The sequence below is a fragment of the Taudactylus pleione genome, unplaced genomic scaffold, assembly GCF_031769625.1.
Source record: "Taudactylus pleione unplaced genomic scaffold, aTauple2 ptg000184l, whole genome shotgun sequence".
NCBI classification, from domain to species: Eukaryota; Metazoa; Chordata; class Amphibia; order Anura; family Myobatrachidae; genus Taudactylus; species Taudactylus pleione.
Window position 1 is genome coordinate 8,783,151 of NW_028284586.1, and position 15,354 is coordinate 8,798,504.

Below are 15,354 nucleotides of genomic sequence, written 5' to 3' on the forward strand. Positions count from 1 at the left end.
TCTAATGGCTTCTCGTCTCAACAAGAATCTTCCAAGGTACTGATCTCTGCCCCGGAATCCACGGGCATCTCTGGCGGATGCCATGACAGCACCTTGGGTATTCCAGCTGGGGTGGTACTTTCCTCCTCTGATGTTACCAAGGGTACGACCGGTGGCTCCAGACTGGCCACGCCGTCATTGGTACGCTGTTCTTCAGAACATGTTGGCAGATGGTACATATCGTCTGCCTCTGCGTCCAGATCTGTTGCTTTAGGGTCCATTCACATGGAAGATATATATTTCTTGGTGTGAACAACACCAGTTCAGACCGGAAAAGTTCAGAGTGTCTCGCCTCTTGTCTTTTCTGCAAGAGGGGTTGGTAAAGGGTCTGAGTTTGTCCTCTCTTAAGGGACAATTCAGGAAATTGGTGTCTGAGCCTCTTGGACTGTACGGCATGGTGCCTTGGTTGAGCAGCTCTGCAAAGCAGCTACCTGGTCATCCGTACACGCTCACAAAATTTTACCGCTTCCATACATTCGGCATAAGAAATGCCAGTGTTGGGTGGAAAATTCTTAGGCTGCCTATCCACTAGGCGATTAAACCTAGCGATGGAGCGATAACGACGGCCGTTATCGCTCCATCGCATCGTATTCGCCCGCAGATCGGGCAGTAAAATGTTATAAACGACCAGCGATGCGCGCGCCCGCTGGTCGTTTTTATCAATCATCGCCCGAACATGACGGTCAACCTGACGACTGCCGTCAGGTTGCCATGTTCGGGGATGATTAATCTGCATATTCTGAACGTTAAGTGTATGCACTTCACCCCGCGGGAGACGACGGCATCGTAGTTGTGCCGTCGTCCCCGCATCGTGTAGTGGAAAGGCAGCATTTCAGCGTTCTGTTCCGTCGCCCCCCCCCCCCCCCCGATTGGCTTGCTTTGGTTTATCACTCAGATGTAAGGCCTCCCCCAGATCGATGATTAAGGAAATACGATTTTTACTCACCGCAAATTCTCTTCCTTGGAGTCCATCTGGTGAATGCCAAGGTCCCTCTCGTTTGGTTTATCATACTGGACACCATTTGGTCTCTGGTTTCTCAGTTCTTTCCGTGGCTCTCGTTCGGCTTTGTTAAACATTAGACTGAGCTTATGGTGGAAAGGGAGGTGTTCTATAGGGGGTGGGTGCAAGTTTTGCAAGTTTTCCATTAGCTAGGGTCCGACTCCACTCATCACTATAGTGATGGCGCATCACTAAACCCCAGTTATAAGGCATCCCCCCAGATGGGGACTCCAAGAAAGAGATTTCAACATCTCCCTGCTTTTCAATACACTTTGTCTATCTGTCAACATGGTTTTGTATTCCCTCATTAAATGTTTTAGGCTGAGCTGCAAGCCACAAATGCACTGCTGTCTTCACCTCGTCATCAGATGTGAAGCCGCAGAGCCATGGCTGATTAGCAACATAATTTAATGTTACTCGTCCAACAGAATCCGTTCACGTGCACGCTCAATGTTCTCATCAGTCATGGACGTGGACTGGTGTCCGGCTCCTTCATGGCTGACACTTGTGCGACCTTTGAATTTTTCTATCCATTCATACACACTTCTTTGCGACAAAACTCTTTGTCCATACTGTGCACAAAGTCTTCGATAAATATCTGCACCAGACACGCCCGCAGACCACAAAAAACAAATCACTGCACGCTGCTCTTTTGTGCAAATCACAAGTGGGGCAGCCATATTTTCTTGTCAGTCACAAATGAACTGACGTAACACGTTCAAACCTTACACAGCAGTGACTGGGGAGACAGCGACCTAGTACGGAAAGCATTTATAAGACCGTGCAGTCAACAGAAGTTTTAATATGAACATTTTTTAATCCCCTTCGTATATTGTTGAGCTGGCTCACTATGTACTGTAATCTGCAGCTTCTGCATTGACACGATGTATGGTGTAGTCTGACTTCAGGGAGGGTGAAGGTCTACTTGGCTACATTGCATGACATTTAATATCTTCTGCTTAATTTAGTAGTAATAACTAGAGCGTTTTTTTGCTTGTCGTTCCTATGCAGATTTAAAGCTTTAAAGTTAAAAATGGTGCAATACTTATGCCAATAGTGTAATCTGTTTTAGAAATACGTTATTTGATTTTTTTAAAATGTAAAATATATATTTTTGTTGTGGATCTCTACAGGGCTTTAAGCAGTTTTGAGTATGGAGAGTTCCATGAATGTGCAGATCAGCTGGAATTGCTGCCTGGGGAAAATCTAAATCTTGTGACTGGTTCCAAGGAAAAAATAGGTACAAATTGTTATTTCTGTTCAAAGAATGTCGGCATAATGTTTCTGAGGTTTTTAGCTGTATATTATGGTAGGTGTGTACTGGGAGCTCAGTAGTGATGGGCTTTTTGGGGTTATTTTGTTTATAGATATGAAGAAACTGCTTACCAACATGCTTAGTCCAGATCCCAGGGAGCTCCAGAAATGTATTGAGATTCAGCTACTGAGAAGCTCTGTGTGTCTGAGATTATTCCTGGATGATGCAGAACATGAAAACAAGTGGCAGACCATCTCAGAGTAAGCATTGCATTTATTTTAAAGATTGAGACACTGCTGCGATGGCCTTCCTGTGAGGCCCAGGTTTCTGCACGTTGTTTCCTCACTATACACTATTGTCATAATATACAGTCTTTGTTTTAAGATCTTTCGGTTACGATAATTTTTTCAGGTGTTGTTAACTATCCTGTATTTAGTTCCATTTTAATTTGTTTGTAAATACAGTATTGTACTAGTGATCACTTTGCGTAACCTTTCCTCCTCATCCGATCTGGGGGACACCGCTAAACTCACACTGAGTTACGTGGTCTGGGCCACAGAAGTAGGCAATAAAAAGTTAATCTGATTAGCTCCGTCCCCCACTGAAGCCTCAGTTTGTTTGTTTTTTTTTAACTTTTGATTTGCCTTTTTGGTCACCGGCCTCAGCTCCTATTTACAGGGGTCAGGCGGTCAGAGCAGGTCACAGTAGTTAGAGGTAGGAAGCCCCGCTCTGCCCCAGCTTTCACATGCAGCTAATGTCTGTTAACTTTGTGCACAGATCATCGATACTCTCACAGAAGGCTCTGGGATCTGGCACATAATTAAGGTGGAGAGAGGGTTCTTCCTCAGATAAGCCAGTCACTGCTGGGCTGGCGCGATAGAAGTCCCTACAGCGCCGCCTGTGAGCTGACCCAATGTCCGGGTATTCCCTTTCACAGAATAGCATTCTCAGCTGGCAGGTGTGATAAGCCCTGCCCCTTCCTCTTTGGCAGTCTATCACCAGATGAGATGCTGAAGCACCATTGCACTAAACCAGTGCTGCAGCTCCAGACAGCCACAGGCTGCTGAATGGGTTTGAATGGTTGTGGGCTATGTGGGGAGGGGGAATTTAGTTTGTTTATTGTTCAGCTGCTGTTTTTGTTTGTGAGAATATTCCTGCACTTTTTCACTGTGAACTTATGCAAGATAGAGATATATTGCAGGTGTACCTGGTGAAAACAGGTGGGTAGAATTTATTTATCCACGCTTAGGTATGTGTAATGGCTCTGCTGTGAATATAAGCTGAATAAAAACTTTCACAATGTTAAACTTCTGTTTATTTATAACCAATGGTGGGGAAAATGGTATTTTTCAGAAAGATGCTTGGTGGGAGGTAGGGGGAACTGGTGTGGGTCGTTTCTAAACTTTAACCTAATGTGTGGCTGCATAACAATTATGTTTCACCTTAATGTCTGTCAGTATGCCCTGGCAAAGTGCTCATAACAGTGTCCAAAGTCAATAAAGGTAAATGTTGTGGCGTCCTGCACCTGTATAACAATGTCTTACCCTGTGGCATGTTCTCCTTGTCCAGCTCTCCAACTGGGGACTGGGAGTGCTAAAAGGTAATATTGATGGTTGAGCAGCTTGTTACTCCCCGATGTCTGGTCTTTTCCTCTGTTCTAATACTCTGGTGTAGCGTGGATGACACACATCGGCATGGTGCGGGGGTGACCTGCGGATACCTCATGTAACCACCGGTTTCCAAATTCCCTGAGATGCTGCTTTGTGTTTGATGCAGACAGCCCACCATCAGCAAAGTGGGAGTGGAAACTCCTATGTGGCAGTGTTGTATTGGTCCCTGTTTTTGTTGTTGAGAAATTAATGATCTGTTTTGTTGAGTATTCCTTTTTGGTTTCCCTCACTTAGTAGTTTCCTCATTTGTGTTTGCCAATTGTTGGTGGGGTCTGTATCAAGTAGTTCATATGTGTTCTCTTGTCACCTAAAATGTTGTTGCACACCTCTAATTAGTCTGATTTGTTAATTAGTACAATTCCTCCCCCCTTGTCTGCCAGTTTGACAGCCAGGTCCTTATTTTGCTTAATTTTTGTAGTGCTATTTTTTCTTTTTTTGTGATGTTGATCCTTGTAGGTGTAGGTTCTCTAGATCTTTCGTCAATAGGGTCTCAAATGTGTCTATAAAATGTCCCCTAAGATGATGTGAATAGAATTTGGTTGCTGGTTTTAGATTGGAGTGTTTGTAACCAAGTTGATCATCTTTGGGTTTGTATTGTATACTGATGTTCGTGTAATGATATTTCTGTAGTGTCAATTTTCTAACAAATTTGTGAAGGTTGAAGTAGGTCTTAAACTTGCTGAGGTGCTACCCACTAAAACATTTTAGAAATCGCATATACAAAGAAGAAAAGTAAGTAGTTTTAATGGATGCACTGGGACCCACGTTGGTAATTTTAAAATATAATATTTTTAATAGGTATGAATTAAAATATTTCACTGTATTTTCATCTCTTTTGCACAATTCAATCTTTTATATTTCACCATCTTAACAAATTTAAAACAGTGAGATATTTTAATGCATACCTATTAAAAATATTACATTTTAAGTTACCAACGTGAGTCCCAGTGCACCCATTAAAACTACTTACTTTTCTTCTTTGTATAGGTCTTAAACTTGTTCATGTTCTTGTGGGGCGGAAGTTTGAGCCCTTTATTCAGTAGGGATATGTGATCTTTATTTATCACTGTTGTACTTGTGTTTTCAGTTTCTTGTTGTTTCGTTTTGTCAGTGTACTGTGCTCCTTCAGCATCCCTGTCTAGTTCTGCAAATTTTCATTTGTTTTATGTGTGCTGTTTCTTGCAGGCTCAGTTGCCTGCTTCCATATCTAAAAAATGTGCCCCTCCATTCTGCTTTGAGCTCCTTTCTCTCACTGTCAGTGTTAATGGCAGCGGTTTCTGTTTTTGGTAAATTTGGGTAATCAGAGTATCTTTGAACCTGCATCAAAATATGCTCTGAGCTGTTTCATTTGAGGGGGGACGTGCTGTTTGGTCTGGAATTCACTAAAATTATTTCTCAATCAACAGAGGGGGAAAAAAACTGTATTTGCTGGACTTACCTCCAAAATCTAAGTCTCCTCGTTTCCGTCCTTTTTGCATAGTGGGGCGTGGTAGATTTAATGCATTCAGTCAGTCTACCCCTCTGTCGATTCTCCTTTCAAGGCACAGATTTCACCACCACTGGATGGCCAGGCGAAAAGCTTGCCAACAAGCAGGCCATCTGATGGTTTAGGGGCTACCTACTGTGTTAGGGGCCTGCTTACTCCAGTTTTGGCTTGTCTGGCTTTCTTGGGGCCAGATTTTTGAGTCCGGGGCATACTGGACATGGGTTACATTCTGGATCTGGTGAGTAACTGTCCAAGTCATCTTTTTGCTACACCCCTGCCTCAAGAACCCTTTCGTCGAGAGGCCATCAGGACGGCGCTTTTGCTGTTACACTCAGGAGTTATTGTTTCTGTAGATCAAAGGGGCCAAGGCTTCTAGTCTTTTTTTCTTCCTGATGAAAAAACTAAATGGTTAGTTCCGGCCTATGCTGAATTTAAAGCAGCTCAACACCAACTTAGAGGTAGCACACGTCCGTACGTTCTGTCATCAGCTCCATGTCCTGATTATAATTATATGTCTAGATGTATATGAATGCTAATGAAAGCTTGATAATATGTATTGCTAGCGTATGGTATTCTAATGGAGATCAGGTGCCAGTTAATAACCTCAATAAAGTGAGTATAAGAGCACCATCTTGGACACTCACCAGATACCTTTGATAAAGCTGCAGCGAAACGCGTTAGATTACTCTGGGACTATCACCCACACCTCCATTTTTGTGGATCCACTATCACTTGGACTAAATTGGCCTGAAACCGCTTTTGGGATTATCACGACTATAATCAGGAGTATCTCCACCTTTACAGTCACACTGGGGACTCTTTGTTTTCCAAGGATACCGCAAAGTTTGAGGACCCATTCATCTGATTTGTTTTCAGCACATTTCTAAGGGACATACCTCTAGCTGTACCCAGGATTTACTATCAGTGGACACTCATTCAGGTGAGACTCCTGTGTCCCCCATATATGCTGTTTGTGAACAGGCCCATCACGACACTATTGAGGTTGTGGGTGAGATCTCATGTTTTTACATGTAACCTTTATGCTGTGATTACAATTTTTTTTAATTTTTCATGTTTTTATGTTAAGTGTATTGTGAATACTCACACTCTTATCTATTAAACCAATTGAGTATATGCTATTATATGTTCTATATTGTTTAGCACTACTACCCCCCCATATCCCCCTTTGACCGTGTCAAACTCTACTTGTCTCTGCAGGGTTTTCTGGCTGATGATCCATGACGCCTTCACCTCAGAGACAATCTACTTCGAAAGGACTTCACCACAATTTATCTCGACTCAAGATCTTGGTCTCAAGAGCCACACAGTCAAATTGAGCATGAGGGGTTTTTGAGTCCAGTGGGGCTTCTACTATGATTTAGTCCAAATCACAAAGGGATCTTGGTCATGCCTTATCTGCACGACTTGATGATCAAGGCGTCCTCCAGGTCCATTCTCAGCTGTCATTTACAGTTGGTGCTGTTCAACTTCCCCAAATCCTACCTGTTTCCGGCTCGGAGAATGGTCTTTCTGAGGCTTCACTTCTACTTGTTTTGTCTGCGTCTTTTTCTTCTAGAACCTAAGATTGTAGCCCTGCGATCTTTGGTGTGGTTCCTTTTACAGTTGTACATGGTATCCATCTTCCACTGTATGAAGTTGCTGGGGAAGCTGGCAGCTTCCTTGGAGACAGTCTCCTCTGCTCGCTTTCATTCCATGGCTCTACAGCATCATATCCTTGCTTGGACAGACAGATGTTTTGTCTGTCTCTTCTGTCACACCAGTCCCTGTTTTGGTGGCTTCACTCACCAAACATATCCAAGGGTTGTCAGCTGTTGAGTTGGGATTGGACCCTGTTCACGTCACGACAGATACTTGTTTCCTGGGCTGAGGTAAGGTGACGTGACCCTCCAATTCCAGTTTCAGAGGCTCTGGTCACAGGAAGAGGGCACTCTTACAATCAGTGTTCTAGAGTTGAGAGCAGTCTGGAATGTCCTGTATCAAGCTCAGCAGTTTCTGTGGGACAGACCTCTCCGCGTCCAGCTGGACAATGCTGTTGTATAGGTCATCTGGCAGGGCAGGAGTCACCAGGCTATGGCGGAGACCGCTCTTATGTGGTGGGCAGATAAGTTTGTTCCGGTCATCTCTGCCATATTCATTGGGTGGACATTTGAGAGCCAACTTCCTCAGTCGGTGCAAGGTCCATCTAGGCGAGTGGGAATTGCACCAGAATGTGTTTAACCTTCTTTGAGAGCTTAGATATTCCAAACATTGATCTCATGGCCTCCAAACTGAACAAGAAGCTGCCGTGTTTTGGTAGGCGGTCCCAGGATCCTCAGGTGTCCTTAGTGGATAATCAGACAGCCACGTGCTCCTTTCGCCTTGGTTGTCTGTTACCGGCCACCTCCCTTCTGCTGCAGATGATGGCCCACTTTTTCCTAATAGCTCCAGACTGGCCACAAAGGGAGTGATATGCGGACCTTCTCGCTCTGTTGATGAAACCGCTGTAGCGGCTGTTGCTGATTAACGATCTACTCTGTCTAAGGCCATTTTTGTATCCGGATTTGCGTGGCACTTACAACCAGGATTTTGCGGCCCACAAGGTTTTCTGAGACTGACGTGGACTATGCTTCAGGATTGTAAGCAAGCCATGGAAGCCATTTACCACTGCTTTTGGAAAATGTGTGGTGTGAGCGCAGGGGAGTCTCAGCTTCTTTCTTCCTCTTTCCATGTCTACTTTACTTTTTACAGGCTGGGTTGTCCCAGGGACTCCGGCTTTTTTCATTAAAGGTCAAGTTTTGGCATTGTCCTTCCTGTTTCAGAGGCGCCTGGCCTTGCTTCCAGATGTTCATGCATGGGGTTCTGCGTATCCAACCTCCGTACGTTCCTGGCTGTCCCGGCTTGGGTACTTAATTTGGTTTTGGGGCACTTCAGCAGCCTCATTTTGAGCTTCTAGAGTCCATTGACTTGTGGTGGCTTACTTAGAGTTGTTTCTGTTGACCACTAGTTGCTTGGAACTAGTGGTGCTGTCTGTAGCTTCTCCTCTCCTGATTTTCCACTCCGACCGGGTGGAGCTCCATGCTTGGCCATCTTTCCAGCCCAAAGTGGTTTCACGTTTTTACCTGAATCAAGAGTATGTGTTCGACTTTGTTTTTCGAATTCTGATAGTCCTGTCCTCTCCTTGGATGTTGTCTGGGCATTAAAGGTTTATGTGGATTGGACCGCGTCTGTTCAGAGGTCGGACAGTCTCTGTTTTCTATTCCACTCACTGGCAGAGCTGGGCAGCCAGGCAAGTTGCCTTGGTTAAACAACTGTGAAGAGTGGCCACTTAAACCTCTGTGCACATTTTCACCAAATGTTATAATTTCTACTAGTTTGTGGGCAAAGACACGAGTTTTGCAAAGCTGGTGCGTGCCCCTTCTCCATCTTTAGGTTTGTTTTGATAAGTCCCACAGTCAGCAGTATCTCACAGATACGACGAAAGAGGAAAGTTGATTTTTGTACTCGCTGTAAAATAATTACTGAGTCCATCTTGGGGTTGGGGGGGCGGACTGTGTTCTCCTTTAGTCTTAGTAATCTAACAAATTGGCTTTCTGGAACAGGTTGGGTGGCTTAGAGGGGGGTGGAGATTCATCTCCCAAAGTTTTCACTATGTTAGTGCCTACTCTTCAACCTCCCTTCTAAACCCTCAGTCGGCAATGTCAACCAGATAGAATCAGAGTCTCAGAGAATTTGATTTTTATGGCGAATACCAAAATCTGCGTTTTAAAATGGGCAAATGTGTGTCAACAGAGAATAATGCATTTTGTCAAGGCATTTCTGCCAATTTACAGTATATAACTAATTTCACTTGGTCCATTTAGACATGCCCTCATTGACATTAATGCCTTGTATCTAACTCTACATTATTAGACTTCCTTTTAAATAAATTCTGAACTTCTAAAGTGCTAATGAGAATGCAGCCTATCAACACTAGACTTTTTGTGAAAAATTTATATAAAGTGTTCTACAAGTAAATGTTTAATAATTGATTTTGCCGAGAGACTAATGCTGGGTACACACGGACAGCTATATTGGCCGATCAATTGATCGGCCAATATATCTGCTGCTCGTCGGCCAGTGTGTACCCGCGATATGTCGGTGAACGTCTGCGTTCACTGACATATCACATTGGCTGTGCTGCACAGCCGATGGACAGATATGTCTGCATACATACCTGTCCATCGGCAAGTGTGTACGGGTGGTCTGCAGACCGCCCATACACACACAGCTGCAGCCGTGAGGAGGGGGTGGGACACGCCCCCGACCAGGGACCCGAGGGCACAAGCAGATGATGGCCGTTCAGTGTGTATGAACGACCATCATCTGCAGATATATCTGTCAGGTGTGTACCCATGTTAACATTCAGGTGCAGACTAATTTATCAAGTGTAGTTTTATAAATTTAAATTAAAGATCTGATTAGTTGTTACTGGCAACATCACCCTTTCTCTAAGTAATTTATTGGAGGACACTTTAGTAGTATGATCGTATATAATGTGTTGTGCATGAGCCTGGGCACTCTAAACTGCAAAAACTCACTCCTTCCCCTATGTACCCCAGTGTTGGCCTTGGAGACCCACTTTAGTTACTCATAAATCTGCTTTCATAAATAGCGCCATCTTCTCATCAAGTCTTAGTGTTTCAGCAGTGCTGCTGTGTTAAGTACATGACTACATTTTGACTTACCTTAAAAGAAAAAAAAAAAAAAAAAGTTCCTTTTATAGCCACTGTTTAATAATTACTTTAATTGCAGGAATCTAACAAAGCACTTGAAGCAAACAGCACGTATAGCGATGGGACCACTGAGACTCTCCACATTGACTGTATCCCAGTCACTGCCAGTTCTGGGGACATTACAGTTATACTGCTCATCTTCTCTGGAGAGTACGGTGTCCAGCAAACTCTCCTCCGAGGTAAATGTGCATTTTTTTGTTGTATTATACATTTTAATACAAATGTCATGTATTTTTAAATGCTATTGTCATACTGAAGAATTAAACCCTTTCCTCGGAGCCCGTTTGGGGACACTAGACCCTGGAGATAGTCTACTGTAGGACGAACGGTAGAGAAAAAAAATCTGAAAAACATTTAGCTTTGGTTAACAGGAGAACTAGAGCGTAAATGGTGGGCACACAGTGTGCTACAATTGTTTCAGAGAAAAGTATTTAACGGAAGTATGAAAATCCCTTTTTACTCTATCAATGAACTTTGAACATTGGTGTCACCTCAGTTGCTTCATCAGTAGGCTAAGCTCAGTGTGGCAGTAGAGGTGTCCTTAACCAAATTTTACCAATTCAATGTGTTTGCAGCTCAGTATGCATCAAAGACACCAGAGCTGCCTAACGCAGCTAGTCGGCTGAAGCACTGTGCCACAGCGCTCATAGGTCTGGTAGAATGGGCTTTTGCAGTGTAAGGAACTGGGTTTCCTACTTCAGTGTAAGTGTGGTGAATTACAACTGTGATCCATTTAGCGGGTGTGATTCTTTAAATCAACCGTAAAATGGTAGACCATGTCTAGAGAGACACCAAATGGTAGTCAGTAGGTCAACAGCTACCAAAGGTCGACATGGATTTATCCAAGGCAGTTGAAGATAATTCTCTACCAAATGCTGCCAGAGAACAGATGATGAATATCTCCCACATACGGGAAGCGGCTTCCTATCTGGGAGGAGCTGCAGTGGATGCTGGAATTTTAGCTTCTAAGGCATCAGCAGCATCCATAGTAGCACACAGGGCCCTTTAGTTAAGATCTTGGAAGGCTGATACAGGATCAAAGAGGGCGCTTTTCATGGAAAGGTGCTTTTTGGAGCAGAGTTGGATAACCTAATTTCTACTCTGGTGGTCTCAAAGTCAGCAGGTCTGCCCTCTAAGTCAAATAGTAATGCTAGGTAGGTTTCTTTTCAGTCCTTCTGTCCTCAGGGAAGAGGTAAAGTACAGACTTCTTCTAGGCCGACTAGTTTTCGTAAGTCAAAACGACAAACTAAGGCAAGACGTTCCGCTTCTAAGCCGGACAACAAGCCCTCAGCCTGATGGAGCGGTCCGCCTCCTGGGGGATCCCAGGGTGGGGAGCTGACCAGCTTTTTGATTATTGGCATCAAACAACTATAGATGCCTGGGTCCGAGAAGTGATCTTTCAGGGGTATGCCCTCACTTTCAGAAGACATCCCCGCCAGAAGATTTTTGCCACAAAGCCTCCATCAGATGTGGACAAGGCCTTGGCTTTTCAGGAAGCCATTCATTCCCTGCTACAATCAGGGATAATAGTCCCAGTTCCGGTGTCCCAACAAGGAAGGGGTTATTACTGAAATCTACTTCTGGTCCAGAAACCGAATGGGGTTATCGCCCTGTATTGAATCTAAAAACCCTCAACAGGTTTATCGATGTTCCCAAATTCCGCATGGAAACTCTCCGGTCGATTATTTTGGCTACGGAGCCGGGAGATTACATGGTTTCCCTGGATATTCAGGATGCATATCTGCATATTCCAATTATCCCATCCCACCAGCAATTTTTACGATTTGCCGTCCTTCAGCAACATTACCAGTTTCATGCTCTACCCTTTGGCCTTTATATGGCTCCCCGGGTATTTACCAAAATAATGTAAGTCAGGCGTCAGGGAGTCAGAATTCTGCCATATCTGGACGACCTTCTGATATTTGCATGGACTCCGGTGGTTTTGCAACACCATCTTCAACTGACCATAGCCTGCCTACAGAGGCACGGTTGGTTCAAGTGGAAGAAATCATCACTTTTTCCAACACAGCAGGTGGTACATCTGGGAGCATTTCTAAATTCTCAGGCACAAAGGGTGTTTCTGCCAGAGGACAAGATTGGGGCCTTATCAATGAGGATACTCATGCTGCTACGCAAGCGAAGAGTATCCGTTCTGTCAGCAATGCAGGTGCTGGGATCAATGGTATCGACCTTCGACATGGTGGGGTATACTCTGTTCCATTCCAGGCCACTGCAAAGGTTGATTCTCTTCAGGTGGAATGGACAGCATCATTTAATTTGGTCCCAGATGATCTTTCTCACTCCAGAGGTTCGTCACTCCCTCCTGTGGTGGCTAAAAAAGGAGCATCTAAACAAAGGGCGCCCGTTCTCGATTCCAAATTGGGTGCTTCTCACCACAGACGCCAGTCTTCGCGTATGAGATGGACAAGTCAGGAAAGTCATCTGCCAATAAACATTCTGGAACTGTGAGCAGGATACAAAGCATTTGTCAGGGCACAGAAGCTGCTCCCAGGGCAGGCCTGTCCAGATCCAGTCTGACAACGTGACTACAACGAAAGCAGATACAGGAAGCAGCAATTGTATTTGGCAGGAGCTCAACAAGATCTGCCAAAGCTCCCTATATAAGGGAGAGACTTTCATTGTGGGATCTTAGCTTGAAAAAGTTCAGAGATCGGGACGAAACACGTCGCTGTTCCCTGTTGCCCTATCTGGTCATTGGTTCCGCTGCCACCAGTTACCTTCGCTACCAGTGTACCACTGCCGCATTTCTCCACTTGTGTGCGGTGAACAATCTGTAAGTCGCGGCTGTGCCTTCCACATCGTGGACTTCCATCTCCAGCATCCGCCCAGGCATCCCATCTACGGGCGGCTCTCACATACCAGTGAGTATAGCAGAGCCGGTCACCGGATTTCACACGCCAGCCTGGGCTTTACACGCTGGGTACATATTTTCCGGCTGGAGACTAAGGTAGCAGACTGGGTGCTCCGCTGTCAGACAGCTACAGCGGCTTCAATAACTGACTGAGCCCTGCACCATATAACTTTCTGGAGTTGACACGGACAAACTGGTACAATGATACCTGTACTGGTAAATTGTAACTGATGGATATACTTTTTGCAACTGTTGCATCCAAGTACTTATGAATTACAGAGTGCTGATTTTACTTTCTACTATTGCTACATTTTAGTGTATACTAAATACAGACCCACAATTCGGGACAATTACCTGTTATATTAATGACAGTGAAGACTATCATATTGGGAGCTATTCACCACGCAGTGTCCCCCCTTTTTCTGACACCATTCAAACTATCTAATACCTTCATTTATCCACCATTGTTTATTTTTATTTAGTCTTAGATTTTTAATATGTGTATTATATTCTTGTGATTTATGTGTTTATCATATATGTGCATTTTCTTTATAAGATTCGTCTATTAAATATTTGGTATATTTGTATATTATCGCGGTTTTTCTCTCTGTGGCTTTTGTGGGGTTGCAATTTTTCTCCTTTCTTATACTTACTGCTGCATATACATTAATAACAGTGTTTTTCAAGTGCTTGGGTATACTTCTTTCTTAATGTGACTACAGTGGCCTACCTCAATCAGGGAGCACAAGGAATTATGTGGCCTTGAAGGAAGTGACAAAGATTCTTATTTGGGCAGAATATAATCTTTCGTCCATCTCTGCAATATTCATTCCGGGAGTACTCAATTGGGAAGCAGACTTCCTCTGTCGCAAGGACATGCACACTGGAGAGTGGTCTCTTCATCCGGGAGTGTTTCAGCTCCTGGTAAACAAATGGGGTCTACCAGGGAGAGATCTCATGGCGTCACGCCACAGCCACACAGTCCCCAGCTACGGGTCCAGGTCCAGAGACCCATCAGCAGCCTCCGTGAAAGTACTGGTAGTAAGATGGGACTTCAAGTTGGTGTATATCTTTCCTCCAATATCCCTGCTCCCAAGAGTTCACAGGAAATTCAAGCAGGAAGGCGTAACAGTAATACTGGTGGCTCTGGCTTGGCCCAGACATCATTGGTTCACCGACGTACAGAATCTGTCGATAGACTGTCCGTATCCTCTTCCTCTGTGGCAGGATCTGGTAACGCAGGGTCTCTGCCGACATCTGGACTTGCCCCGTCTGGCTTTGACGGCATGGCTCTTGAATCTTCCAGCCTATAAGCGAAGGAATTTTCTAGTTCTGTAATTCAAACGATGCTTGGAGCACGGAAGCCTTCTTCTTCCCGCTTCTATTACAGAGTGTGGCTTTCTGGTTCCAGAAGATGATTGCTTTATTACCAGATGTTCTAATTTTTTTCCAAGGAGTCCTGCGAGTTCAACCTCCTTTTGTTCCACCGGTAGCACCGTGGGATTTGTCTTTTGGTTCTTAAGAGGTCACAAGCTTCCCCATTTGAACCTTTAGATTGTGTAGATTTGAAGTGGTTGACTGCAGACACTCTTCTTGCTATTTCTTCTGCTCGCAGTGTCTCTGATTTGGCAGTGCTCTCTTCTCGCTCTCCATTTTTGATTTTTCACCAGGATAAAGCTGTTCTTCGTACAAGGGAGGGTTACCTTCCTAAGGTAGTGTCCTGTTTTCATGTAAATGAAGAAATTGTTTCAGCTTTTCAGGCTCCAGACCTTTCTGTAGGTGAAGCCTCCCTAGATGTAGGTCGTGCTCCACGTATTTATGTGGAACGTACAAAATGAGTTAGAAAATCAGATTTTCTCTTTGTATATTATGGTTTTCACAAATGTGGATGGCCAGTTAATAAGCAGACTCTTTCGAGATGGCTACACATGACTATATTTCAGGTGTACACACAGGCTGATCTTTCTGTCCCAAGCACGGTGATGGCACATTCTACTCGGTCTGTAGGGCCATCGTGGGCATTTAGTCGTGGTGCCTCTGCTGAACATTTGTGCAAGGCTACTACGTGGTCTTCTGTCCACACTTTTCTTAGGTTTTATGCCTTTGATACTTTTGCCTCCCGGGATGCTTCCTTTGGGCGACGAGTTCTCCTTTCTGCACAGGTGCGTCCCCCACCATAGGGGGAACTGATTTAGTACATCCCCATGGTATCCCTATGGACCCCGAAGAAGAAATATAAAGTTATGGTAGACTTGCCTAG

At 44.4% G+C, this 15,354-nt stretch overlaps 1 protein-coding gene across 1 annotated transcript in view; it reads left to right on the top strand.

The window, feature by feature from the left end:
- Nucleotides 1-15,354, top strand: part of SMG1 (SMG1 nonsense mediated mRNA decay associated PI3K related kinase) — a 243,586-nt gene that overhangs the window by 124,608 nt on the left and 103,624 nt on the right. The window contains exons 26-28 of the mRNA XM_088476176.1: nt 2,173-2,279; nt 2,407-2,554; nt 10,242-10,401. Coding sequence (XP_088332302.1) covers nt 2,173-2,279; nt 2,407-2,554; nt 10,242-10,401 — 415 coding nt within the window. The remainder of the gene's footprint in view (nt 1-2,172; nt 2,280-2,406; nt 2,555-10,241; nt 10,402-15,354) is intronic.